Source organism: Aethalodelphis obliquidens, unplaced genomic scaffold (genome assembly GCF_003676395.1).
Source record: "Aethalodelphis obliquidens isolate GAN/ISIS:26980383/991018 unplaced genomic scaffold, ASM367639v1 scaffold48, whole genome shotgun sequence".
NCBI lineage: Eukaryota > Metazoa > Chordata > Mammalia > Artiodactyla > Delphinidae > Aethalodelphis > Aethalodelphis obliquidens.
In genome coordinates, this window is record NW_020837992.1 from 6,381,142 (window position 1) to 6,407,824 (window position 26,683).

General features: G+C 43.8%; 1 protein-coding gene and 1 long non-coding RNA gene across 5 annotated transcripts in view; one reads left to right on the forward strand and one right to left on the reverse strand.

The window, feature by feature from the left end:
- Positions 1-12,069: 12,069 nt before the first annotated feature.
- On the reverse strand, positions 12,070-19,736 carry LOC113607494 (uncharacterized). 2 transcript variants are annotated; one of them, XR_003427968.1, is made up of 2 exons: positions 19,623-19,736; positions 12,070-14,521 (listed from the first exon to the last, which is right to left on the reverse strand). It is a non-coding gene; the product is annotated as an uncharacterized LOC113607494 (long non-coding RNA). The 2 variants fall into 2 exon arrangements; XR_003427967.1 differs by having other exon boundaries at positions 12,070-14,545.
- An 83-nt stretch (positions 19,737-19,819) lies between these two features.
- Positions 19,820-26,683, forward strand: part of UTP25 (UTP25 small subunit processome component) — a 28,601-nt gene continuing 21,737 nt past the window's right edge. For 2 of the 3 annotated variants that reach the window (XM_027082890.1, XM_027082891.1), the window contains exons 1-5: positions 19,820-20,007; positions 21,168-21,207; positions 21,907-22,138; positions 24,145-24,315; positions 26,542-26,630. In XM_027082890.1, the coding sequence (XP_026938691.1) occupies positions 19,901-20,007; positions 21,168-21,207; positions 21,907-22,138; positions 24,145-24,315; positions 26,542-26,630 (639 nt within the window). In that variant the 5' untranslated portion in view covers positions 19,820-19,900. The remainder of the gene's footprint in view (positions 20,008-21,167; positions 21,208-21,906; positions 22,139-24,144; positions 24,316-26,541; positions 26,631-26,683) is intronic. The other variant, XM_027082892.1, reaches the window with a different exon arrangement.

A 26,683-nucleotide genomic window follows, 5' to 3' on the forward strand; every position in this document is an offset into this window, starting at 1 on the left:
AGGGACTCAGGACACTTGGTCCCTTCTGAGGGAAGCCCTGTGGCTTACAGGGCAGGAATTCTGCCTTCACTGTGCCTTTTACCCCTGTGACCCTGAGTGAGTTGCTTAGCTGCTCAGTTTCAGTTTCCTCATCTATTCAATGAGAATAATAGTCCTGCCTTTTCCAAATACTATCAGGTAATGATTAAAAGCATGGCCTCTGGAGCCAACTACTGATATTCAAATCCAACTCCATCAGTTACTACAGACTTGGGCAAGTTTTTTAAGCTGTCTGGGCCTCAGTTTCTTATCTGTAGAAGGAGGTAAATAATAGTACCCACCTCAAAGGGGCGTTGTGGGCATTCAAAAAATTACTTCATATAAAGTGCTTGGAACAGTATTTGGCACTTTCCAAGTGCAGTATAAATACCATTTTTATTGGTGTGAGGATAAAAAGTACCATATTGGCATTGCCTCATGGAATAAACAGACATCTACTGTTACGTGAAATTCAAGGCCTGTATGTCCCCTAACAGGTGCTTGATAAAAGTTCCCTCACCTTTCCCACTGCAGAGAACTCCAGTCCATGTAAAGTGCACGCTTACAGTGAGCTGTGTACTAGCACATGAGATGTGGAAGCACTAGGCTGTCACAGGTAAGAAGGGGCATAAGCAGGGTACTTAGCTTTTGGAGTTTAAAGCAATGAGTTAGAGACCATGATGGAGTAGTGTTATGACTGAATTATGTCCCCCCCAAATTCACATATTGAGGTCTATAACCTGCAGTATCTCAGAATGTGATTGTGCAATACTGTGGACTTGATTCCTAGTCCCAACTCAGCCTAGTGACATAGCCAGCAAAGGCCTGGGAAGGCAGCAAGGCCCAGATCCTGACTCAGGCAGCCTCTGTCTCAGTCACTGCTCGTGGCCACTCTTCCCTTCACTCAGGGGAAGGGAAGGGCTATCTCATCAGCACAGCCGGTCTATTACTCCTGATGAGCTCACCGGACAAGCCAAATCTTCCATCTGGCCGAGGGCTGGGCTCCTGAGACCAAGCAAACAGTCCACTGCAGGTGTGTGTGATGGAGGAAGACCACCAGGGGAGTGTCATTTGAGGGGAGCCAAAAGCCCAATGGCATACAAGTATGAGTGCACACACGGACATTCACTTTTCCAGTAGCTGAAATTACCATAACTAAGGTGACTTCTTAGTGATCTTCTCTGGAAGACACATTTTTTTTTCTTCTGCTCTGTGTGGTTTGTGAGGATCTTAGTTCCCTGACCAGGGATTGAACCCCGGGGCCACATCAGTGAAAGCTCCAAGTCCTAACCACTGGACTGCCAGGGAATTCCCTGGAAGACACATATTTTAGAATCAGAAAATTTGAGCTGGGAGGGCCCTTCAAATCCTCTAGTCTCGGGATGAAACTGGCTTAGAGATATTTGTTTGACCCACACGTTTTTTGGTTTTTTAAATTTTTTTTATTTTTTGCCTACATTGGGTCTTCGTTGCTGCACATGGGCTTTCTCTAGTTGCGGCAAGCGGGGCCTACTCTTCGTTGCGGTGTACGGGCTTCTCATGGCGGTGGCTTCTCTTGTCGCAGAGCACGGGCTCTAGGCACATGGGCTTCAGTAGTTGCAGCACACGGGCTCAGTAGTTGCATCATGCGGGCTCAGTTGTTGTGGTTCACAGGCTTAGTTGCTCCGTGGCATGTGGGATCTTCCCAGACCAGGGCTCGAACCCGTGTCCCCTGCATTGGCAGGAGGATTCTCAACCACTGTGCCACCAGGGAAGTCCCCCACACAGTTTTTTAAACATTGGGAGATTTCACATAAACATCCAGATCCTTAGCATCTCTTGAAGAGTCAAATGCTCTGGACAGCCTAGGTCAGCATTTCCAACAGGCAACAGCTGCCCATTTAGAGAGAGTCTACAGGTAGCAGTCAGGACAGCCCCATCATATTGGATTCACTCATTTACTTTAATCTCCCGATTCTGTAGGCATATGAGTTTGCAACCTCTAGTCCAAATATCCTTTTTTTAAAGGTGAGAAAACTGAGGCCCAGGGAGGTCAAGTGATTTGCTTAAGGTCACATAGCAAATTAGCCACAAAGCCAAGACTAGAACCCAAGCCCAGAGCTCTTCCCGCTTGGACTCTGTTCAGCACCCCAGCCAGACTCTATTCTGACTGTGCTGCACTGGTCGTTAAGTTTTTTTTTTAAAGTTGCCCATGCATCTAGACACTGTCGATACTATGGTGAACAACTCTTGTATCACTCTACTGAAGAATTAATGAAAGGGAATAAAGCCGGAGGAATTAAGGTAGAGATCAGGAGGAAATTTCTGGCTCTTCAAATTATAAGAGCTGGCAATAGGCCACCCTGAAGTCTCCTTTGCTTGAGACATACCTCATCTGCTTGGTCTGAGGAAGAAGAACACCTTGTGAGTCCCTGCAAGGGCTCTAGAGGAATCAGTTCTATGTTCTCAAAAGAGCTCTCACGGGATTCAGACATCCCCAGTATGGCTTGAGCCTGCAGTGTTCCCAGCATTTTGCCCTATGTCCCTGCTCAGGTGAGGCATTACTGAGTCACTTGTGAGCCTGAGTTTCAGGCAGTGAGATGTACGTTTGAGCACAGAGGCCGTGATTCACAACTACAGGGAATCAGGGAATTTCCCTCTCTGGCTCCCAGGCAACTCTTACCTGGTGAGGAGGGGTCTTTTTCACCACCCTGTGGCTTTAGCCTCTGCAGTATCAAACATATGACAATAAAGCCCAAATGTGACCCAAATCCCCCCCTCTTCTTGGCAGAGTAGAGGGCATGGCAACTGGAACCTTTCCCAATGGCTCGCTATAGTGGAGGGTGTTCCTGGAATCCGTGACAACGAATAATCTCAGAGACTGGGCTGCACGTCAGTGGAGCTGCTGAAGAAGGGGTATTAGGGACTTCAAGCTAAACAATTCAATTCTGTGCTCTCTCAGAGGAACTCAGACCCCAGCCAGCCTCTGGAAGGCAATTCTGGAATCCATCAGGTCTACCCCCAGTCCTTTCTGTGCCCTGGTTTATCTCTGGCTCCATCAAGTGTTTCAAGGTACTGGGGCCACAGGTGGGCCTAACGCATTGCCTGAACAACAACCTAAATTGTAGTGCACATTGGTGTTGCCCCTTCCTCTGTCCCCTTACCCTCCATAGACTGCATCCCAGAATGCAATCCAAATCCTAGAATCACTGAGATTTCTGCAACAGAAGCTGCAGCAGAAATCCATAAATGAATCTCACTTTCCAACCCAGACAATGAAACAGACTTTGGCTTGGGACTTTAGGAGAATTCTCCACTAAAGTGTTCAGAATTATTTGTTTCTGACTCTCTTCTTAACCTTGGACCAAGCTGCTCACTGGTACGTGTTCTCAGAGAAGCAGCTTTCTTTATTCCAAACTTGGATCTGTATAAGAGGAGGAGGAGGAAAAAGAAGGCTCAGTAACTCCCTTGGAAGTACGTTGCCCACCTGGGGCCCTCCCTCCAAACTTCTTCCCTTCAGTACCAATCTAACAGTCCACTTCCATCTCCCCTGGCAAAGAAAGTTGTCACTGGACCTGCAGATAAAAGAGCCAAACAAGAAGTTACAAGTACCATGAACATGAGGGTTCATAGTCCTGATTTCAAATATGTTTCCCTGTTGGGACAGAGCAGTGTCTTGACTTTGGTCAACACCAAACTACCTATCCTGTGATTATCTATGGCTATGATATGAGATCGTGGATATGAAAGCTCTCTGAAATTGGACAAGCGCTGTGTGGATGGGAGGGCTTCTCACTGCTATTATCTGCTTTTTGTTTCCTCCTGTAAATCATTCTCTCCAGGCCTCAGTCAAGTCCTTGAGGGCAGCAAGGCACAGGCCAGACAGGAACTCCTGTAAGTCAGGAGCTCCTGGCACAGGGCTAGGGGCAGGGTGATCTCCGTGAGCAGCGGAGAATGTGTTGACTTCAGAAAAATGAGTTACCTGGGGATACAGGATCATTGGGGGTCAGTGAGACGAAAAACTGGACTTCTGTTCAATAAGACTGATTGACCAAATGTGTTTTATCTTGTCTCCCTCCCCAGGCCATTCCAGTAAAATGACAATGAAGGAATAAAAAAAAAGATTTTAACCCACAAGGTTAAGAGAGGACAAAAGCACAGGCGGGGAGATAAGATGGATGAAAGATTTCAACAGAAAATATTAGGAGATGAAATATTATGTTAACAAAAATAAGGGGTGGGGAGGGCTGATATTTTGATTATAAAGGTTTCAGGACTATTTAATTTTTAAAGCAGATATATATAAAATTTAAGAAAAACATTATTATCAGTATTTCTTTTTAAAGAAAGAAGAAAGAGCACCTGGGACTCAGGAGAGACCTGGGTGTCAGATCTTTCTTTGGTACTTGGTGACAAGCAGAGCTTGTCACCGTCGCTGTCTGAGCCTGAGCCCCTTTATCTGAAGGAGTTGAACAAATCCCACAATCACCTTCCAGTTCTAACAATTCCTAGTTCTACAAGTAAATTATAGAGGCAGCACTGACGTCCTCAGAAGAACAACCTGTGCTTTGGAATTAGTCAAAAGTTGTCTCAGATTTCCCCTCTTTCAATTCCTAGCTGTGTGAGCTGGCTGGGCCTCAGTTTACTCAACTCATGCATGAGGATACTGCCTATTTCTCAGGACTGACAAAAGGATTAAATGAAATAAGTAAAGCAACAAATAAGTAAAGCAGCAAATGTATGTCTTCTCCACTGCTGCACCTCCCATATTTAGGCAAGGATCTGGCATAGTTCTGGGCACCAGGCATTGGTTTAATTAAAACCCGAAGAGTTCAGAAATGGGTTACTCTTATATTTATTCTTGGGGCAGGGAGAATGTGAAGCACCTCATTTCTGTTGATTGTATTAGGGGCAAGGTCCAAGTGTGGATATCAGAGCCTAGTATAATTCCTTTGAGGAGAGGTAGCTAACTAAAGGGCAGACAAGGGAGGGCATGAATGAGAGGTTCTTTGACCAAGTACCCTCCATCCCTCCACCCCTCCACTGTGGGAACTTTCTCTTAACAGTGTCCACATACACAGCCTCAACCTAGATTAGCCTCCTATTCCATTACCTATAGTTCTGCAGAAAAGGTAAAGATGGTGTCCACAGGGATTTCCTCTGTCTTGAGTGGCTCTGGACTGGCACACTGATTTTCCACACTATGGGCTGCCTTCCACACTAACTTCTCCACATCACTTAAAACTTTGGTTGTATAGCATTCGAACAGGTCATTCGATCTGGATGCTGCTCCTAGACACCTACAGCTCGACCCCCCTCCTCAGTTACCACAGTCTGAATCCCAATTTGTCTGAGTTGAACTGAGGCCTACAAGGTGACTAAATGCCATGGAGGGTTAGCCCAATCCAGGAAGAAAGGGAAGATGTACATACAGATATAAGAGCTCAGTGTTGATCTCGTGTAACCCCTGACCACGAGCACATCCGAGTCAAGATCAAAAAGGATTTATATCTTTTCTAAGACAGACCCAAACCAGAGCCCTGGGTCCATCCCACATGAGACACAAGCATCATTCCTTCATTCATCCTTCAGTAAATATTTATTCAGCGGCTCTTATATGCCAGACAAAATCCCTACCCTCATGAAACTTACGGCCTCCTATTGTTTTCTTTTATTCCTACTGAAGCCCTCTGTTTAAACTTTCACATGTGTATCCTTCTACTATTGTGGCCCCATCCTATCCCCTACCCTAATCTATCCTAAGCCCCTTTGTGAGCTCTGATCAGTTTACTGTTCTGGTCAAAAACATTCTGTGATTTCCCAATGTTTATTGAATCAAGAAACTTGATTCACTCATCCAACAAATGTTTATTGTGTGTCTACTATGTGTCAGGCTCTGTTCTAGGTGCTGGGGATACAGCAGTGAGCAAGAGATAAAAACTTCTGCTCTCATAGTGCTTATATTCTAGTGGGGGAGATAGACAATAACCAAGATAAACATGTACGATAAGTAAAGCGTGTTAGTTGGTGATAAGTTCTAAGAACAATAAGGCAACAGGTCAGGAAGTGGAGGGGTGAGGGAGAAGTAAAATTTTAGATAGACTAACCAGCAAGAAGAAGACATCTAAGTAAAGATCTAAGAAAATGAAGGAGGGAACCCTGGGGATAGCAGAGGGAATATGGGTCCAGAAAGGGAGGCTGGCAAGTGCAAAGGCCCTGAGGTAAGAGCACACTTTAAAGGATGAGCAGGGAGGTCAGAATGAGGCCCAGTGTCTGGCAGAGTGAGGAGAGAGGGGAGACGGTTGGCATGTGAGATCTGAGATCTAATAGCTGCAGGTTTTACTCTGATAGAGATAGGGGGCCACTAGGGGTTTTGAGCAGAAAAGTGACGTGGGGTGACTTGTTTTGCAGGATCACTCTGGCTGCTGTGTTTAAAATAAAGAGAAAAGAGAAAATGGCCAAGCAGGGAGATGAGTTGGAAGGCCCCTTGCTGGCCCTCTTCTGTTTGTCCAATCACATCTCTTACTATTCTGCTACCCTGTAGCCCTAACAGACTCTTCTTCCCTGAACACACTTTGCAGCTGCTGACCTATCATCCTTGATGAAGTGGCCTCCACTTCGAATAATAATAACACCTGGAATAACAGCTGCTACTTATCCAGCATCAATAATTCCATTCAATTTTTTAAAAAGCATTGTCTAATTTCACTTACAGACATTATCTCATTTAATGTTTATATTTTGTCCCCACGTATTGGGAAAGCTGAGGCTTTTTACAAGTTGCCACCAATTCGAAGGTCCCTGGGCCCAACCATAAGATAAAGAACAATTGATTCCCCTTTGGTCTCAAGTGGACCATTTGCATCTTTGAGGGTCTCCAGACCATGTGACCCTCTAGGCATTTCCTCACAGGAAGCCTGCACAAAGGGAGAGGGAGATGTTTAAGATGACCCTTAAATGTCAACATTAATTATCTGGATAGAAAAACAGAAGCAAAGGACATTTAAGGCAAAGAAAATAGCACTGCACAGGTTCAGAGGTACCACATGGGATGGTCAGGAAACTGCAGTTTACTGGTGTGTGGCATTTATAGGGATGCATTAGGCAGGAAACAGATCTGGAAGGCCTTGAATGGAATGTCAAATCAAAGAGCTAGACTTTCTCCTGTTTACAGTGAGGGAACTTTGAAAGGTTTTAGGTAAACAAATAAGTAAACAAAAATATTGTTTAAGTTTGAACAAGGTAAGAGTGTCCGGGAATGTTGAGGACTGTGTCTACTTGGAAAGCCTGCGTTCCTTTTAAAGGAAGCAGCCAGGGTTCTGGCTGATGGTTGCTGTACAGAAAGACAGGCCCAGTTTTGCCACTGGGAAATCTAGATTTTTATATAAAATCTTCCAATTTTTTATATGTTTGCAACAAGTTTTTTTTTTTAAATTTTGATTACGTATAAAATTTTAATTGTATATAAAACCCCGCATAGTAGCCACCCTCTGGGGGCTTCTGCCTGGAGTATAAGTAAGCTCCAGGAGGACAGGGACTTTGTCTTATTTCCACTGTGTTCTCAGTGCTTGCCACAGAGCCTGGCACACAGTAGGTGTTCATACATGTTTGCTAAATGTATATGTATGTGTTAGTTACTAGTATTCGTATTGTACGCTTGAGGAAACTGAGGCTCATGGAGGATAATAGATGACACGGGAAGTGGCCACACTCAGGTTCAAGTTCAAATCTCTGAACTTGGAAATAGACAAAATGTCTTGCAAGAAAGATGGATTAAGATAGACTAAGAGTAGAAACAGCTCTTCGTCAGACCCTTACACCACCCCCCTATCCCCTATCCAGGATGTGGGGACAGCTCAGATGTCCTGTGTGTGGCTCCCACTTGATTTTAACCCCCCTGGGAAACTTCTGATCCCGTTCTCTGGGACTGTTTTCCCTCTCTTATCTTATTCAGACCTAGGAATCAGAGATGAGGCAGCCCACTCACCACCTGTCCCTCCCCAGCACAGTGACATCTGTAAAACGTTGAGTTGCTAGCAGTAGCAGTTTCTTCTGGGTATTTCAAATCCAAACAAGGACCCACCAGATCTTGCTGGCCAGGATCCTGGACAACTAAATCCCTAGGGGTACCAGGTAGCTATAAGGTAGCTTTTTCTGATCTAGTTCACTCTTTTACAAACATTATTAGCAGAGCTGCTCATGGCTGCTGCATAAGTAGAAATGAAAGGAGGTGGGCTGTACAGCAGAAACTAACACAACATTGTGAAGTAATAAAAATTAATTTTAAAAAAAGAAAGAAATGAAAGGAGGTGGGAAAACAATAGAGCCAGTGAAGGGGGATTTGGGGAAATAGAATATCAGTGGTTGAGGCTTCTAAAATCAGAGTCAGGCTAAGACCTACTCAGTTGACATAAAATCAATCCTTCCTTCCTTTCCCTCTTTCTTCCTCTCTTCCTCCCTTCATCTAATCAGACAGTAGTTTAGTCAGTCAAGAAACATTTGTTGTTCAGTGTTCAACAGACTCCCATAATTGGCAGGTGATGATTTGAATGATGCCCGTGAACTGTGTCACATTTTATTCATATATTCATACACTTTCAATTTATTAAGAAGGGATAAGGAGAGAAGGAGACACTAGCGTGTTTTGCCAACTATTACAATTCGCAGGGGAAAGCTGTTGTTGTTCCTCTATACAATTCTGAGAGTAATTTACCAATTTCTGGACTCTTTCCAGAATCTTGTATTTGAAGGTACAGTCACGGCTCAGTGCTCTGCTTTCTGAACCAGAACCCCATGCACTGCATTGCTGGCCAGTCAGTTCATCTTGCACACATTCATTTTCCTTAAATGGATTTATTTTCAAGTCCATCAGGGGATTTTTCTTAAATTTAATCTTTAAAAGAGTCTTATCCAAGGTAAATGGATAAATTACCAGCTGGTAAATGGCGAGTAGGAAGCTGGCCAGGCCCGATCTGCCTGGCTCTGTGTCCTTTGCATTAGGTCATGGAGGGGAACCCAAGCTTTGGAATGTTAATCTTGCCCACGGGCCTGAAGTAATATCCCAGGATGTGAATGTGCATGACCATCTGTCTGTCCTGGGGGCGTGAAGAAGGCAAGACGCTCTGTCCTTGACCCTGACTGACTGAACCCAGGGGCTGGATCTGGAGGTTTAGGGGCCTGGGAACCTCCCTCTAAGTGCTTCAATGTCTGCAGGCCCCAAGAGTTTCGCTGTTTCATAGCAGGCATGGCCACCTCCCAGTTGCTATTCTGTGCTGTGGCAAGTGCCAGCTTGTCTTCCCTTCCCGCCCAGCCTGGGAAACCGGAGGCATTTCTAGCTCAGGCCCGGACCCGTCCTGGTGGCCTGGATTCCACCGCCTAGGCAGAAAGCTCATCTCAGCCCAGGGACCATTTCTCCCTGGGTTTTGTCACAGAAGAATTTCTATTCCAGCAGTTCAGGGCGATGGGGGTGGGTGGGTGGCCACAGGCTTCTTCTCGCTTAAGCTACAGAGTGGTGGGGTGGATATCAGTGTGTAGAGAAGGAAAGAGGGGAGGGAAGGGAAGCTTGAGACATTCCATCCCTGAGGTTGTTTCATCCCCAAATCCAAGGCAAATAAGGGAGTTGGGAAGGCTGGACTGTCTTCCCAGCAGCCCAGTCCTGAGTCCCTGAAAGGAGGACTTTCTCACATTCCTACAGGAGGGTGGGAAAGAGGCTGGGTCTGGGCAGGTCTGGAGAGCACCTGTTCCCTGTGGCTTTGGGGGAACACGCCCCGACTTGCTGAGCTCTCAGGTAGGAGTCTCTGGGTAGGAAGCCCAGCCTCTGATTGCGCAGGGGCTGTGTGTGTGTGCGTGTGTGTGTGCAACAAATAATTGTTTAGTGCATCCATGCGCTTTTTGCTTAAATGAAATTCAAATTTAACTGAACTTATCTGGCAACCCCAATATAGGAGGCAGGACTCAGTTGAACTGGACTGAGGCTGACACTCCATCCCCGTCTCTCCAATTTCAGGGAGGCAAGGGCCAGTTTCTGGACACATAACCCTGCTTTGACCTGCTCCCCACCCTGAAGCAAGAGAATTCCTTGGGCATTGCCTGTCCCACACAGCTAGGGCCCCTCGGACTTCAGACTTCAGTTCTGAAACTCCAGAGACTTTCATGTCAACCGGTAATGCTCCATCCTGGAGTCCCTTTGAAGATGAAAAGCTCTCCTGAGAAGTGAAGTGCTCTGTTATTGTAATTAACATAATTAACAGCACTTTTGCTCATAGCCCTGTAAGAAACTGGGGGACTTTGCTTTTTGTAAGAAATACCTACCTCACTCTCCCAGGAGATGGCCAACCTCTTCTAATCCAATACGAGGGTAGATGTCCCTGCCAGCCCCAGTCCCTGCTCCCACCTACCCTGACTTAGCCTTGTCTTTTTACTTGTTCAGATGGTTTTTCACTACAAGGCACCCGGCTCTCCAGGCACAGTAGCCACCCTCTCCCGGGAGATGTCTGTGCCTTCTTGATGAATGGTAAAGCCTGGGGTAAAGCCTTTTGGTAAATGGTAAAAAGCCTTCCGTCCGGTCTACCCTAGCTCTGGAACGGACAGAAGGGGTGCCAGCTGCTGCCATCTCACTTCTCAACCCAAATGCCCCGACCACTAGGAGCAAACTCTTCCTTGATGCCAGGAATCAGGTTGTTGCTGTGTAGAGTGGCCATGTGGGAGGTATATAGCATTTCCTTCTGAAGGTAGCTGGTCACACAATGGTAACCAGGGCAGCTAAAGGTCATGCCCAGAGGCCTTGTCCAGAGTCTGTTGTCTTCATTATTTATTTCTAGGGGTGCATCCTTCTGCTTTCCCCAAGGAGGTGATCAACTCTTGCACAGGAAGAGCCAGAGCATTCCATTCCCTAAAGGCGTAGCATAGAGGAGATGCTCAGCATTACTAATTGGGTTGCGAAAAATTGATGTTTGTGATAGACCAAAGAAGCATGTCTGCCTCTCTCTGCATTCCCAGGGCTCTTAGCAGCTCTCTCTGGGTTTCCTGACATACCTACTGTATGATTTTTATCTGGCCTGTTATGTGATTGTAAAAACGTACAGAAGTGTTCTATGTTGTTACTATTGGCAGTGCAAGGCCTCTGCCCAAACTGGCTGAAGGTTCAAGAATTTTAGACAGTTGACTCTGATGACGGCTAGAGGTTATAAAATTTCCCTGTCATCCCAAATCTGTCTTCAACATCTTGGTATTGTCCTACCCTAGACTCTCTTAGGAAATCACAAGAAGGAAAATTAGAGTCCTGGACCTCTGTAGAATGTGCTCTCAGGTCTTTATAGCCTGTTCCTCTCCCCACAACATACATACACACACATACACATACACACACACACTCATCCGTGAGTGGCAGAGTCAAGTCCTCCCCACCTTCCTATTTCATTCAGTTTAATAGGAACTTATGCTTAGACAGCAAATGATGCTCAATAACAATAATGGCTCATATTGAGCTTTGTAGATCTAGTCTCTTTGAGATTCAGAGTCACCAGAACATGTCAGATGAACTAGAGGGGCCCTGACAAGGCTCAATGACAGACAGTTGTGACAAGGCCATTGAAATGACCTTCACCGTAAGACAGTAATGACCTAGGGCCTGGAGCCCATCATAGGGGTGAGTTGGCTCTGGGAACGGCATGAGGCTGACGCTGAAGCCTCCTTCCAACCCACCTGCCTTGACACTATGGGTGTGCCAAGGGAAATGGCCATGCATTCATCAAGGGAAGAACTCGGACCCTAAAGAGCTATACCACTGGGAGCTAGTGGCATGCCTGAGACTGAGTATAACAAATTGGGGGGAGCTGTGGGAGGGCACAGGGAGAGCTGGGGAGAATGTCTGCTCTTGCCCCCTGGAGCACAGCCAGGCTTCAGCAGTGACTGCTGATGAATGTAACCAGGACTGACCCTTTGGACTGGGTCAGCATCACTGAGAGACTTGGCCAAACCAGAGGGAAGACTGAACTCCTTGCTAATCTACTCATGGAGAAACTTGGTGTCTTAGTCCATTTGGGCTGCTATAACAAAATACCAGAGACTGGGTGGATTATAAACAACAGATATTTATTTCTCACAGTTATGGAGGCTGGGAAGTCCAAGAAGATTTGGTGCCTGGTGAAGACCAACTTCTACGTTCTTAGAAGGCCATCTTCTTGCTGTGTCCTCCCATGGTGGAAGAGACGAGGTTGCTCTCTGGAGGCCTTTTCATAAGGGCACTAATCCCATTCATGAGGGCTCCACCTTCAGGACCGAATCACTTTCCAGAGGCCCCAGCTCCTGCTACCATCACATTGGGCGTTAGGATTTCGACATATGAATTTGGCAATGGGGCGCGGGGACACAAATATTCAGTCCATTGTACTCAGTGTCTCGTTGGGATTCCTACTTTAAAAGAGACTTGGTCCCTTTAGTTAAAGGCTGAAGTACAGGGACAACTTTGAAGAGCAGTTATTCTTCAAATAATATATACCCTTCATAGGAAATAAACCTTAACTATCTTTTCTAAGAGAAAAGGCTAGTGTTTTCTTCATTTTTGAATCAGGGCTACACAATTGTCTTATTTTATTTTCTTTTAATGTTTCTTCACAGTCTTTTTGTTTTGGGAAGAACAAACACTGGTTCCTGGATATATTCCTGGCTGGTTGAAGAGAATGTCCTCCTTGGGTCCCAGCTAACAATGCTCAACACTTACCCATGCTGCCCTCATCTCTTTTCCTGCCTTGTCCCAGATACATTCACTGTCATCCACCCCAGCCATCAAAGAGACTATAGTACAGTTACTTTAGGATTGGAGGACACAATGATCCAAACGTTCATCTGGCTCCCAAATCCCCTCGTCAGGCAGAGCTGGAGGAGCTCTAAGTCTGCAGAATGAAGGTAGTCCGCCTTCAACACTGACTTAACAAGCAGCTTTGCAATCTGCCTTTGTGGAATTTTCAGTGCAAGAATTTATGGTAAATTCATGAAGGCCATCTTTAGCTGCAAACTTTATTTCTAAAATTTTTAGCTCTAGTCAGAACAAATGCAGAGAGGAAAACAAGGAGAAATAAAAACCACAAGAAGATGCTAGAAATCTTCTTCATGAGAAATGTATGGTTGTTCAATATGTGAAAGGCTGACATTCTTGGGGCTTCACTATCTGAATAAGCTGCCTCCAAAATGGAAGGTAAATCATCGCCCAAGGAAGAAGATTAAGATCACTGAAGCCTCCCACACCAGATGTAACAGGCTGGGCAGTTACGCCTGTGATGGGAGAACCACACCGGGGAGTGATTTGCTAACAGTCAAAAGTGGGAGAACATAGCAGTTACTGTCAATTTGGGCTAAGAGGCAATTATAGATTCAATTTCATTCAAGATGGTAATTCTTAACTTCATTTTTTTTAATGTAGGACCGTAGTCTATATCCTGAGGATTTTTCCCCCATTTCTTTTTTCCTAAAGAAAAGCATTCTCATAAACTGTCATGTAGGTTAACTGGTGGTGCTCAGAAGAGTCATGAATTTTACAGGCAAAATGGCACGTAAAAGGTGAATGAGAAAAAAAAGAAAGCATCACATTTAAGTCAGGTCATCGCAGTCTGGATTAATCACTCCTCCTCTGTTCTCTCGGTGCATGGCTCATACTTTCATTCAAGAATTTATCATGTTGTGATGTCATGGACAATCATCCGCTTCTAGGACTCCTCCTTCCCTCAGGACTCAGCTCCCTGAGGCCAGGGCCTCTGTTTTATTCTTTCTCATAAACTCCCTTGCCACTCCATATATGCCCAGTGTACATTAATGCACTATCAGTGATTACTGAACAAATACCCTCCAGGTCCTATACTAGTTCCAGTGGCACATATGAAGTGTAAACTCATTTTGTACTTACTGTGATGGAGATTTGAATCCAGATCCAACTGAGTCCAATACCCTCGGTCTTAAGCCCTTTGTAAACCTGCCTTTCCTGAGAAGGATTGATCAGTGAATGGGAGACGATATCAGCTTTCCTGCTCCCCAAATGGCTGCTTCTTCTCCATCACCTTGCTGGTTCTTCCTCATCCCCCCACCCAGCCCCTGGAATTTACAAGGCCCCAGGGTTCAGTTCTCAGGCTCCTTCTCTGTATTTACACGTCATGATCTCATTCAGTCTCATTTATAGGCTGACCACTCCCATTTGGGCATCCTGGACTCTCCCCTGAATCCCAGATGTGCATGCATATTTGACTACCTCCTGGACCTCTTCACTTAGATGTCTAACAGCAACCTCAAATTTAATGTGTGATTTGAATGATCTTGACATTCTTTTTTTTGATATACCAAAGTAATAAATGCTGTTTATGACTTAAGTTTACATAGTGCTCCAACATATTAATACCCTCTGAGCTTCAAAAAACCAAATACATTTACAGGAGTATTATCAGTCACCAAAATGACAAGGAAGGAAACTTTACCTTGCGAGAATGCACAGATGTTCTCATTAAGGCAGTATTGACCCAGACGATCATTTTAGTATCTGTCAAGATGGATATAAGCGTCTCTGAGCCCCAGGAACAGAGGAAGAACAGAAGCAGTTAACAGCAATGGGGAGCACGGCCCATTAGCTTGGCCCCTACGATCCCCTCATGTTGTATCCACGCCCCACACAGGAACTAGCATGGATGGCGTGGATTTCACAAAGTGAATTCACTACAGTCTCCACTGAGGATAATTCTATCAGGAGAGACTTGAAATACTAGTTTCAAGAAATGCTGAGAAGTGGGAGGAAGCCTTTGGTAAAAACATGAAAAAGTCTCCAAAGTCTTTTGGAAGTGGGCAGCATCAGTAGCGAATCAGCTGCTCCAGGAAGGCGTCAGAAAGGAAGATTTAATGTCCTTGTCACCCATACAGACGTCACCGTGATTTCGCTAAAGTCCAAATCGGTTCACATAACCCCCTTGCTTGAAATCCTTTAAGGGCTCCTCACCTTACATGGGATTGGGCCTCAATGCCCCAGCAAGGCACGCAAGGCCTTTAGTGGGCTGAATCCTCACCTGTCCGTCTCTCCAACCTCTCTACTCCCACCCACCCACCTCAGCAACAGGGACCACAGACAGTTCTCCAAACACATCTTTCCACCTTGCTCATGCTACTCCCACTCCCTGGAACCTTCTTTCCCAGGAAACCCTGACTCAGTGCATCCTCTGTGCAACTCCCCATGACCTTTCCTCTCTCCTCCACAGCAAGAGGAGCTCCTTTATCTTCTGGGTTCCTAAAACCCTTTGTAGACACCCTTCTAATCTAGCCCATGACAGCATAATTATTTGTTAATTGCTTTGTTTCCCCAAAGGTCTTCAAGGGGAAAGCCTGAGGTCTGAGCTTTCTAAATCCTTAATGCCTAACATTATGACAGGAACATGGTAACTGTTTAGAAAATGTTTGATGAATGAATGAAGGTTTGCCTGCTAAGCCTCTGCCAGAAAAATGTGAAAAACAGAATGTAGTTACACCAACATTCCACTAGAGGGAGGGATGTAAAACTTTATCCCCTCTAGTGTAGCATTTTAGCCTTGTTCTCAGTCAGATGAATATAATCTGATAAAATATTTCAGTTTTAGGCTAGACCTAATATAAAACAACCTCTGATAAGCTTGAGGAAACGTAATTATTACAGGTCACTCTATGCCAGGCTCTGGGTTTGACAATGGGTAGTTCTTCTGGGTACAGATGAATAGAAAGGGTAGGCACTATATATAAACAGTGTTTTACATTTTCAAGTTATGTAGAGTGCATTGAAACGCATTACAGAGCTTTTCTCCTTTCAGACATAATCTTGTTATCTAAAACATGCTCCACCTAGAAAGCTCATTGCTCCTTACACAATAAACGCTGTGGAATCCTATGACTACCCAGCTTTCTAATTTCCTGTTGCCCTATATCCCTCATATCCTGTCTTGAACACACACACATGCTGTTCATGAAGTCAGCTGAAACAATTCATACAGCCTAAAATCTAGAATCTAGATTAATCTCAAGTTCAATACCGATGTTCAATGAACGTGACAGACTGACAAACGCTCAAGGGCAGCAGATGACCCTCCCCCCCAGCCCCCAACCCCCAGCAGCCCCCAAACCCTGACCGAGCTGCTTCCTTAGCACCCAGCATCTATCAGTTTAGCATTTATCACAGTGTATTGTAATAGTCTGCATACTTATCCATACCTGGGTGAGGCTGAGAGCTCCTTGAAGAGGCTGGACTGGATCTTATTCTTTCCCCCAGCCTCAGCTGCTAGCACAGCACCTGGCACATGGTGTTTAGTACATTTTTTTAAATGAATAAATGAGCTCATTTCATTATACGGGTAGCAAGAGACTGATTTCTGCCAGCAGTCTCAGGAAGAGGCTGGATGGCTTTGGGGTGTATACAGACACGTATGCATACATGTGGTGGAGGAGACTGTCTGATTTGAGGCAACTAGCAGACAGATGTGTGGGTGCACACACACTTTCCCCAGAATCTTCCCAAATCAGTAGCTACGGTGTCAGAGCTTTCATAATTAGAGAGTCATACCTTTGGATTATATATGGCTCCTTGTCAACATATCTTGAACACATGTGCCCTTGTCATCACTTATATTATCACATAAATTTCAAAACTCAAACTTCCCCAGCATCTGATCTGTATCCTCAAATTGTGCTCCTTCCCCACCTTCCCATTCCTGCTCTGTTGAGAATCTCAGACAGACTCCTGTTTACTTTCTGTGGTTTGTATTAGGACATAGTTTGTCTTTTCAAATACATCACCATATGTCAAATAAGCTCTTTCAAATCATGTACACCATAATATTTGCAAGGGATTAAAACACATCAATTTGTATAATTCCATGAGTTCATAATGATACTCAAAATTTTTTTAAAAACTTGATTGGTCAACATTAGAAGATCTAGTGAATTGACTCCTTGTGTTGAAAATTAGTAAATGAAGGGAGAGAATCAAGCATTTCTTCTGCTTTTCCTATACAAACAGCACCACTGGGTAAGCAAAATTTAGGGGAAGGAAAAGCTTGCTTTCATAGAAATAGTCCAGCAAGTAAGTGAAGAAGAAATGATAGAATATCACCTCATGATAGAATTAGAATGTGACCTCTAATGAATTAACCAATTTAGACATTGACTACCAATGACTGGTAACATCACAGAATGAAAGGCAACCAGACGGTATACGCCTCCTGATGGAAGTATAAAATATTAGCTATAATGAAATCTGATCAAAGTTCTAAATCCCACAATGTATTCACGAGAAACACAGAGAACAGCAGAACATGTTCAACTAACAGTGTAAAAAAAAAAAAAGACAATTATGAGACAATCAGAAATCTGAATACTGACTGGTTATATGATGATATTAAATAATTGTTATCACCTTTTTTTTTAGGTGAAATAGTGCTATTGTAGCTATGTTAAAGAAAGAACCCTTATCTTTCAGATATTTAAAAATAAATATTTACAGATAAAATAATACAATGTCTGGGATTTGCTTCAAAAATAATACGGGGGCGGGAGTTAGGGGTAGTGTGTGGGCATACAAATGAAACAAGATGGCCTTGCATTGAAGCCGAGGGATGGGAACATGGGAGTGTGTTATACTGTTTTGTCTACTTTTGTATATGCTTGAAATTTTCCAAAGAAAAAGTTTTTAATAAAGAAAAACTAACACTTTTCTGAATATTCTGACCATCTTGTCCTAAGGGACAGCCACCCCCCTCCCACCCCTTGAGATCGTTATCCTAGGGAGTCTCCCCGAATTGAAAATACCCAAGTAACATTAATTCATCAGCCTCTCTTTACAAACTAGTACAAAAGATTATTTCCTGGACTGTTTTTACCCCTGAAAATACTGAGTCCCTGAGGGCAAAGGTCAAAGAAAACCCTGCAGGAGGGAAAAGGAAGGGCTGAGTGTGGGAAGAAGAAAAGGAAGAACAAATTTTGCCTTTATTACAATTTTCCCAGGGCCTTCACTAGTTGGCACATGCATCTTCTTTGTGTGGGTTTTACTAAGAGAACTTTCACTGGAGGCATGAAAAATATGTTTAAATTCCGAACTCTCAGGTTAAAATTTCACAAAGCATACCCTTTTATGTTGTCAAAGGCTAATATAAATATTTTCAGAAGCGGGCTCAGTGAGCCAATGATGAGACCACTTGGGTGGAGCTAGGGCACAGTTCTGTCTGAACCTGGGAACAGTCTAGACCTGTCCATAGGACTACAATGACATGGAAACCAGGAGAGAGTAAAGAGTCACATCAAGTGCTCAAGAGTATAGCTTTTCATAGCAGATCTCTGGAAGAACACCAAGAAACTGGTTGCCTCTGGGGAGGGAAGCTGGGGCACTTGGAATAGGGTGGGAGGAGAAAAAACATTGTATGACTTTATTGTCATAGCGCCTTGATATGTATGATGACATTTGCAAACAGCCTTTTGTTGACGTAAGTGACTGTACTTTTTATCTTGAAATTAGACAGAAGACAGATGTCTCTTTGTTTATGGGTTCCTTGGCTGGGCCATCTGCTGGCACTACCTGCTGTTTGCATATTTTCTTGATACTCCCTCCCCTCGCCTCCCTACCCCACCCTAACCTCCCAGAATCTAACCACAAAAATAGGATTTTAATAGTTCTAGTGCGACTTCTATAGGTGTGACATGGTATTGGACAAAGCTCAGATTCTCTCACAGACGCTCCTCTAATAGCAGAGCCAGTGAACACTGTCTTTGATGGCTCCTATTTCACCTTATTCAGGTGAATTCTGTGGTTTATGATTGACATTGTAAGTTACTATTAGAAAAAAAGTGTCTCTGTGTTTATCCTGTGGTTTTTAAGGATCCCTGCACACTCTGCCTGTCTCTAGAGTATTCAGTCCAGTTGCATTGTTTTTTCCTCTTTGTTTATTGAGATTATTATTTACTTGCATTAAAATGTACCCATTTTAAAGGTACAGTTTTATTAATTTTGGTAATTGTATACAAGGTGTAACCACCACCACGATCCAGATATAGAAAAGTTACTTACCCTTTAAAAGTTTTCCATCCCAATTTGCCCCAATTCAGTTTTGAGACACTTTACTGAGTTTTACTGCTTTCTCTAACATCGACTCTCCGGGTGATTTAGGAAAGGAACTTTACCTCTCTGGATGTGTTTTTGCTTTTATAACATGAAAAATGCCAGAAGACATTTGTTACCAGGGGCTCTTGCAATACTTTCAGAAAATGAGGGGGTAGGGTAAGGGCGGGAATCTCAGCCTTGCGTCCCCATTCTTCACATAGCACACGCATGTGGCAGATCCTAGTGGGAAAAGCCTGTGGTCGCCTGTGGTTTCCATCTCCTCTCTTGCTAGTGTGTATGTAACCTTTCGTAAGCATCAGCTTTCTCATCTCCAATATCAGGCTTATTAACAAGGCCTATTTGTTTACTGTTGTGAGGATGAACTGAGATGCGCCGGCAGCCTTAAATGTTAGTTGGTATTTGTATTATGGCATAATATAAAGGCACTGCATTCAACCATCTCGGTTACTACACGTTTATGCAGTCTGATTCTCACAGCCAAAACAGACGCACAAAGTACACTCACCCATTTACCCACCTGGGGAGGCCCAAAGCCTGCCTGCCGGCCTTCCTTACAGGGCTCGGAGAAAAGCTGCGCACGCGTGCATGCGCTTCCAAAGAGCCTCGCTAGGGGCCGGAATGGGAAACAGGAAGTTCTAACGCCTGTCGTACAAGCGCGACGTAAAGCGGGTCTGCTTTACGGCACCCTGCTTCCGCCGTAAAGCGCCGTCGGAAATCCCGCGTGAGTGGGTTGACGAGACTACTTCCAGGTGGAAAACGCGGTTCTTGGAAGCTGGCTGACTTGACGTCTACCCCATGGGCAAGCGCAGGAGCCGGAGCCAGAGCCAGCTGCTCAACTCCCTAACCAAAAAGCAGAAGAAGCATCTAAGGGATTTCGGCGAGGAGCATCCCTTCTATGACAGGTATGGAGAGGCAAGGCTGGGACCGGCGCTGCCGGCGTCCTTTCCCGGTGGGAGCCCGCGTGTCCCCGCGTTTGGTCCGCCGGTGCCCGGGGATAGTGACAGGGCAGCTCCCGCCGCGTCCCACGCTGCCCCGGCGCCGGCCTAGCTCGCCCGGGGATCCTGGCGGCTTCCCGCCTGAGATGGGGTTCTTCACCGGTCTTTCTACCTTTTGTTTAGCCGGTAGCTTTATGCTAGACGGCACGCCTCCTGTGTGGCGACTGGGCAGAGATTTTATAAGCTTGTTTTCGTTTTATATGTTTTTAAAGAATTGCTTGGGGGCTTCCCTGATGGCGCAGTGGTTAAGAATCCGCCTGCCAACGCAGGGGACAGGGGTTCGAGCCCTGGTCCGGGAAGATCCCACACGCCGCGGAGCAACTAAGCCCGTGCGCGCGCCACAACTATTGAGCCTGCACTCTAGAGCCCGCAAGCCACAACTGTTGAGCCAGGGTGCTGCAACTACTGATGCCCGCGAGCCTAGAGCCCCTGCTCCGCAACAAGAGAAGCCACCGCAATGAGAAGCCCGCGCACCGCAACAAAGAGTAACCCCCGCTCGCCACAACTAGAGAAAGCCCGGGCGCAGCAACGAAGACCCATAGCAGTCAAAAATAAATTAATTAAATAAGTTAAAAAAAAAAAAGAATTGCTTGGGACCCTCGACATCACCGATCTATTCAATGACAATGAGGAAACTAATGTTTGGGTAGTTGTGGGTTCCTCTATAAGTGTCCAGACTCTCAGTTATGATCTTAGCGCTCATCCCACCACTTTGAGCTGCTTTATCAACAGTTAGAAGGATAGTCTACTTAAGAAACTTGCTAGAAAAGGTGAACCCCGAGGGCTTTTATTTGCCAAAATTTCCCATCTTTTGGATGAGAGCCTGTTACTGTGTGACTGTAGTATTTGTCATGTGGTCTTGTTAGACTTTTTCATTTGTCTCTTATTATCTGTTTGGCATATTGTTACAAAACCTGTCCAAATGCATATGGAGTTTTTACTTGACAATAGATATAATGTATTTATAACAGTATAGTCTGCCATGTTCATTTAAAGTTGTATGATTAGACTTTTCCTAATTGCTACATGCTGGTAGTTAAAGTTTAACATTACCTGTTTCTTCTCAGGGTTTCCAGAAAGGAAGCAAAACCACAGACTTGTCAACTGGTAATGCTTTATAACTTCTTTATGATAGTTGATTCTGGACTGTTACTTTTAAGACTATATATAGTAATAAAGTTTGGCTATATTTCCACTCTTTGATTTTAGATGTAAGCTATATTTTAGTAATATTGCTTAGTTTTAAGTGCAGATGTCTGTTAAAATGCCATTGTGATAACTAATATAGTATAGAGTATGAAACTGTCCTGAGAGATAAGCCTGTTAGAACCTGTTAAGGAAGCTTACCAGAGGGCTCTTGGTGAATCCTAAGAGGGAACGTCTTGTTTGCTTAACATAAAATAGAGTGCAAAATCATCAAAGGTCTTATTTCATTACCACAGACTCAAAAGTAAACTACACTTTTTTGTTGTAAGTTTTCCTGTTGCTCTTTTAAAGATGCCACATGTCTGACACATAGGTTAGATCGCCTTATAACCTAAAGCTCCATGTGTTTAGTTTGCTGTCTTTCCATGTGGAACATTAGCAGTTCAAAGAAGAGGAAGAGCTTCTAGAATCATAGCTAGATAAGCTGTTTTAAACAAATTTGGTGCTAGATTTGGTTGAATAGATAGGATTGCATATTTGCAGAAAAGCTAGTGTTTATTTAGAAAAGTCTGAACTTGGTTCCACTGTGGGCCTGATAGTCGTGGGGTAGCAACAAGAACAATATAATTTTTGTTTTTAAAATCCCTATTTTCCTTTTAGTCAGAGAGTTTAGATACTTCAAGTTCTGAAAGTGAAGCAGAGAGTGAACCAGAACAAGTTTCTGGTTACAACAGACTACTTGCCACATTAAAGGATATTTCCAAGGAAGATGAGGAGGAGGAAGAGGAAGAAGACAGTGTTATAGATGAGACAGAAATGAATCTTGAAGATGGCGATAGTGACATCAGTGTGGAGGAAGAGACGGCAGTAGCGTCTACTGACGTGCAGAAGAGTAAGTGTCTTTGATGTGGGTTTATCATCTTTGCAGGGACCACAGACAGATTGCCCCAGGGGCATGGTGCCTTGTACTGTATGAGCTGGGTGAAAGCACATGGATTCAAAGCAGAGATTCTTAACATTGTTGGGCTCTGTGATATCGTCAAGAATCTGATGAAAACACAGGACCCTCTGGCCATAATAATGCAGAAATGACATTTTTGCTTATGATTTCCAGGATTTCATCAATCCTAGTTCAAATTCCCCTGATTGAGAGGAAAGGGAACATAATTCTGTTTTTGTAATGGTCTCAATTTATGAAAGATTATTGTTCCTCCGCTAGAGGAACCAAGTTTAATGGAAGATAGACATAAAATATACAAAACTTTTCAAGCATCAAATTTGAATGGAACCGATAAAATATAAGGTGTTAAAGAGATGCAAAGTGGTCACATGCTGCCAGGGTAAATGAGGGGAGGCTTCAGAGAAGAGCTGGGATTGAAAGCTTCAAGGAACTCTGTCTCACTCAGACATCTAGGTGACTATTTTTTTATTATTATTATTTATTTATTTATTTTTGGCTGCATTGGGTCTTTGTTGCAGTGTGCCGGCTTCTTACTGTGGTGGCTTCTCTTGTTGTGGAGCATGGGCTCTAGGCACGTGGGCTTCAGTAGTTGTGGCACGCGGGCTCAGTAATTATGGCTCGTGGGCTCTAGAGTGCAGACTCTGTAGTTGTGGCGCACGGGCTTAGGTGCTCCGCAGCATGTGGGATCTTCCCAGACTAGGGCTCAAACCCACGTCCCCTGCATTGGCAGGCGAATTCTTAACCACTGTGCCACCAGGGAAGTCCCCATAGGTGACTTTTTAATTTAACTTTAAAGTCATCTTTATTGAGGTATGAATTACATTCAACAAGGTGTACCCTTTTTAAGTATGTAATTTGATAAGTTTTGACAAATGTGTATATCTATATTGTCACCACCAAAGTCAAGATACAAAACACTTCCAATACCTACAAAAGGTTCCTTCTTGTCCTTTTACAGTCAGTTTCCCAGGCCTGACATCAGGCAACCACTGACATCTTTCTTTCTGTATGTATTAGTGTTTCCTATTCTAGAAATTCATATGAATGGAAGCATACAATAAGTACCCTTTTGCGTGTGGCTTCTTTGGCTCCTCATGTTGTGACTCATCCGCATAGTTCATGTTAGTAATTCATTTCTTTTATTACTGGAATAGTAGTCCATTGTCTGAATATATCTGGGTAACTTTTTATATCCTATTATCTTAATGCCTATTTGCCTTACTGTATTTTTTTCTATACTTTAAGGTGTCACACACCATTCTTAGTATTTTAATTTATCACTTGTACTGGGATAAAAAACTCGTTGCCTCAGACTTAGGGGTTTTTTTGTTTAATTTTGTTGGTTTTCCAGTTTTCTTTCATGTTTTGGGTTTTTAAAAATGAAAAGTTTGTTTTTTTTAATTATAAAAGTAATATATATTTACTGTAAAATTTAAGAGGGTAATATAGTTAACGTATATCTCCTCCACCCTGAGATGAACACCTTTAACATTTTATAGAACCTTCCAGACTACATTTTTATGGATATGAGTGAATACAAGTATCTACATATATTTGTGTGTATGTGCATAATGGTCTCGTACATTTCTGTAACTTACTTTTTTTCTTTAATAATATAACGTGTGTAACTGTGGGTTCACATTAGCTTAATCACATAGTATTCCATTGTAAATAATATGTGGTAATTTAATTAGTACCCCATCGATAGAAATGACAAAATCATTTTTTTTCTAGTTATTTGTTATATCAACGCTGATTTGAACATCTTTACATGTACCGGGTCAGTAGTCAAGCTCAATTTTGAAACTTATGTCTTCTACCTGAATTTGCTTAAAAGTAAATGATAGCCTAAGGAATTCGATTTCATTTGTCAACAGAAGTGTAATTATATTTATGAGTAGTAAATAATTTCACAAAATGTTTTATCAAAACTGCAGATGCAGCCTTACCTGCTGACCCTAAGGGAAAAGATGGGCACGGGCCACCTGGCACATTAGAGGAATCCCCAGAGGAGTTTACAGATGCAAAACATGAGTCACTCTTCAGCCTAGAAACCAACTTTCTCGAAGAGGAAAGAGAAGGCAACTGTTCTCTGAAAGCATTACAAGGTCACAGCACAGCTCGTGATGTTTGAATTCAGCTGGTGCTTAGTATGGGTGGTTGTGGTCTAATACCTGTTAAATCTCCTGTTATTGGAATGAGCAGTAATAGAAACAGATAGTTTAGCAGCTAGATGTAGAGCTGGAAAGAAATGCTTCTCCAAGATCTTTTGTGTTTTTCAGGGTTAGGCAGTGTTGGGAGTGGGCGCGGCTGTTCAGGAGAACAAACAGTTGAAGAATGATAGCAGGGAAGGCCAGTTCCCCAAAGCTCACATCCACAGCTGGAGTCAGGGGAAGACTTCTGATTTTTTTCCCCAAGCAGGGAAGGGAGAGAAAGAGGAGAAAAGTACTTTGCAATTTTCTCTCTATCCTTCACTTGCTCTTCCTCATTGGAGCAGTAATTTTCCAGATTTGTGAGACCCGGCAGTGGCTAATCTGATTGGTCCTTATTACCAGGAAGCACCTCAGAAGCCAGAAAGCTCCACCCTGTCTCCCCAGTCTCTCTCTTTATTTTTGGCTGCATTGGGTCTTTGTGGCAGTGGGCGGGCTTCTCGCTGTGGTGGCTTCTCTTGTTGTGGAGCACAGGCTCTAGGCACGTGGGCTTCAGCAGTTGTGACACGCGGGCTCAGCAGTTGTGACACACAGGCTCAGTAGTTGTGGCTCGCGGGCTCTAGAGCACAGGCTCTGTAGTTGTGGCTCACGGGCTTAGTTGCTCCGCAGCATGTGGGATCTTCCCAGACTAGGGCTCGAACCCGTGTCCCCTGCATTGGCAGGCGGATTCTTAACCACTGTGCCACTGGGGAAGTCCCCATAGGTGACTTTTTAATTTAACTTTAAAATCAACTTTAATGAGGTATGAATTACATTCAACAAGGTGTACCCTTTTTAAGTATGTAATTCGATAAGTTTTGACAGATGTGTATATCTATATTGTCACCGCCAAAGTCAAGATACAGAACACTCTGGGCCATGCCTCTGTCCCCATGACTGTCACTTAGACAAGCCTCTGGTAGGCTGAGACAGGGCTCTGCTGTCTCTCAGATCCCTGTGTCTTAGCCTGTGCCTGGGTGGGCGAGTCAGGTTGGTCTCATTCTGTGTCCTGACTGCCTTTTTTTTGGTCCCAGTGCCATTCTTCAACCAGCTGTGCCATTGAAGTTGAAATTTTAATCCTCCTTTGGTTCTGTTAGCTATTCTAGACAAGAGGAAGAAGTAGCAGGTAGAATTTGGGCACAAACTGCATTCTGAACTCAAAAAAACTTAAAAAAAAAAACCTGGAGGAAACACTAGGAAGCTTGACTATCCTGAAGTTTCTCTGGTTGTTTGGTCTGTACTGATATATTATTACCTAGAATTCTTATTTCCTATTGTTCACCTTTATCTTAGGTCTTAATGTAAGGTGCACTGCATTTGAAGTTTTACTACCTGGGTCCTTGATTGGGTCATTTAACTTTGCTTCTTACATGAGTGGGACTGGAAGAGAAGATTGGGTGGCCAGCGCAGAGCACTGATACCCTGAGCAATGACCCTACCATTTTGATCATTTGTTCACCTCAGTTGAGTGTTGAGCATTTATATTTGTCTTCCAGTGCAGGTTAAATCAGACATGGAATCTGCCCTCAGGGATCTTGCAGTCTAGTTAGGTGAGGTAGGACATGCACATATATGTGTTGGTGTGGATAACTGAGGGCAGGGTGGGGCACTTGAGAGAAAGTGATGACTGTCTGTAGGGGACCAGAGATGGCTTCTTTGGAGCCAGAACTGTGCCTGACACAGTAGGCTCCTGGGAAATAGCTATTTATTGTGATAGCTATAGGGGGTATAGCTATCACAATAGGGGGTAACATTCAACTGATACTATTTGGATATATAGAAATGTGGTGAACCAGAGAATAGAATTTTCAGTTAAAGGAAGGAAAGCCACAGTGGCAGAAGAATTTGAGAGCCATGTAATTCAAAAATTACATTAGAGAGGTAAGTTAGAGGTGTATGTTGAATTTCAGACCGAGACGTTTCTTCAGAGGTTTTTGAGCTGGGGAATAATGTGATTAAAGAAATGCTTTAGGGAGATGAACCTGTCAGAAACTTTTAAGCTCTGGACTGGGATAAATGATGGGGAAAGTTGATGGGGAAAAAGATGAGTTAACATCATGAAAACAGGATGTCATTCACAGGGGAAGACTGGAAAATCCCTGTCATTTGCTTTAAGTGTTCTAATATTCTTTATTTCTGAATTAGATCCATTTGCACAACATGTAAACAAAGAACTGAAAGAAAAAGAAATCCAGGCTGTTGCCACAAATCCCAAAACTACCCACCAACTAAAAGTAAGCATTGTTTCATCATCACAGTCACAAATGGAGAAAAGCAATGGTCTTGG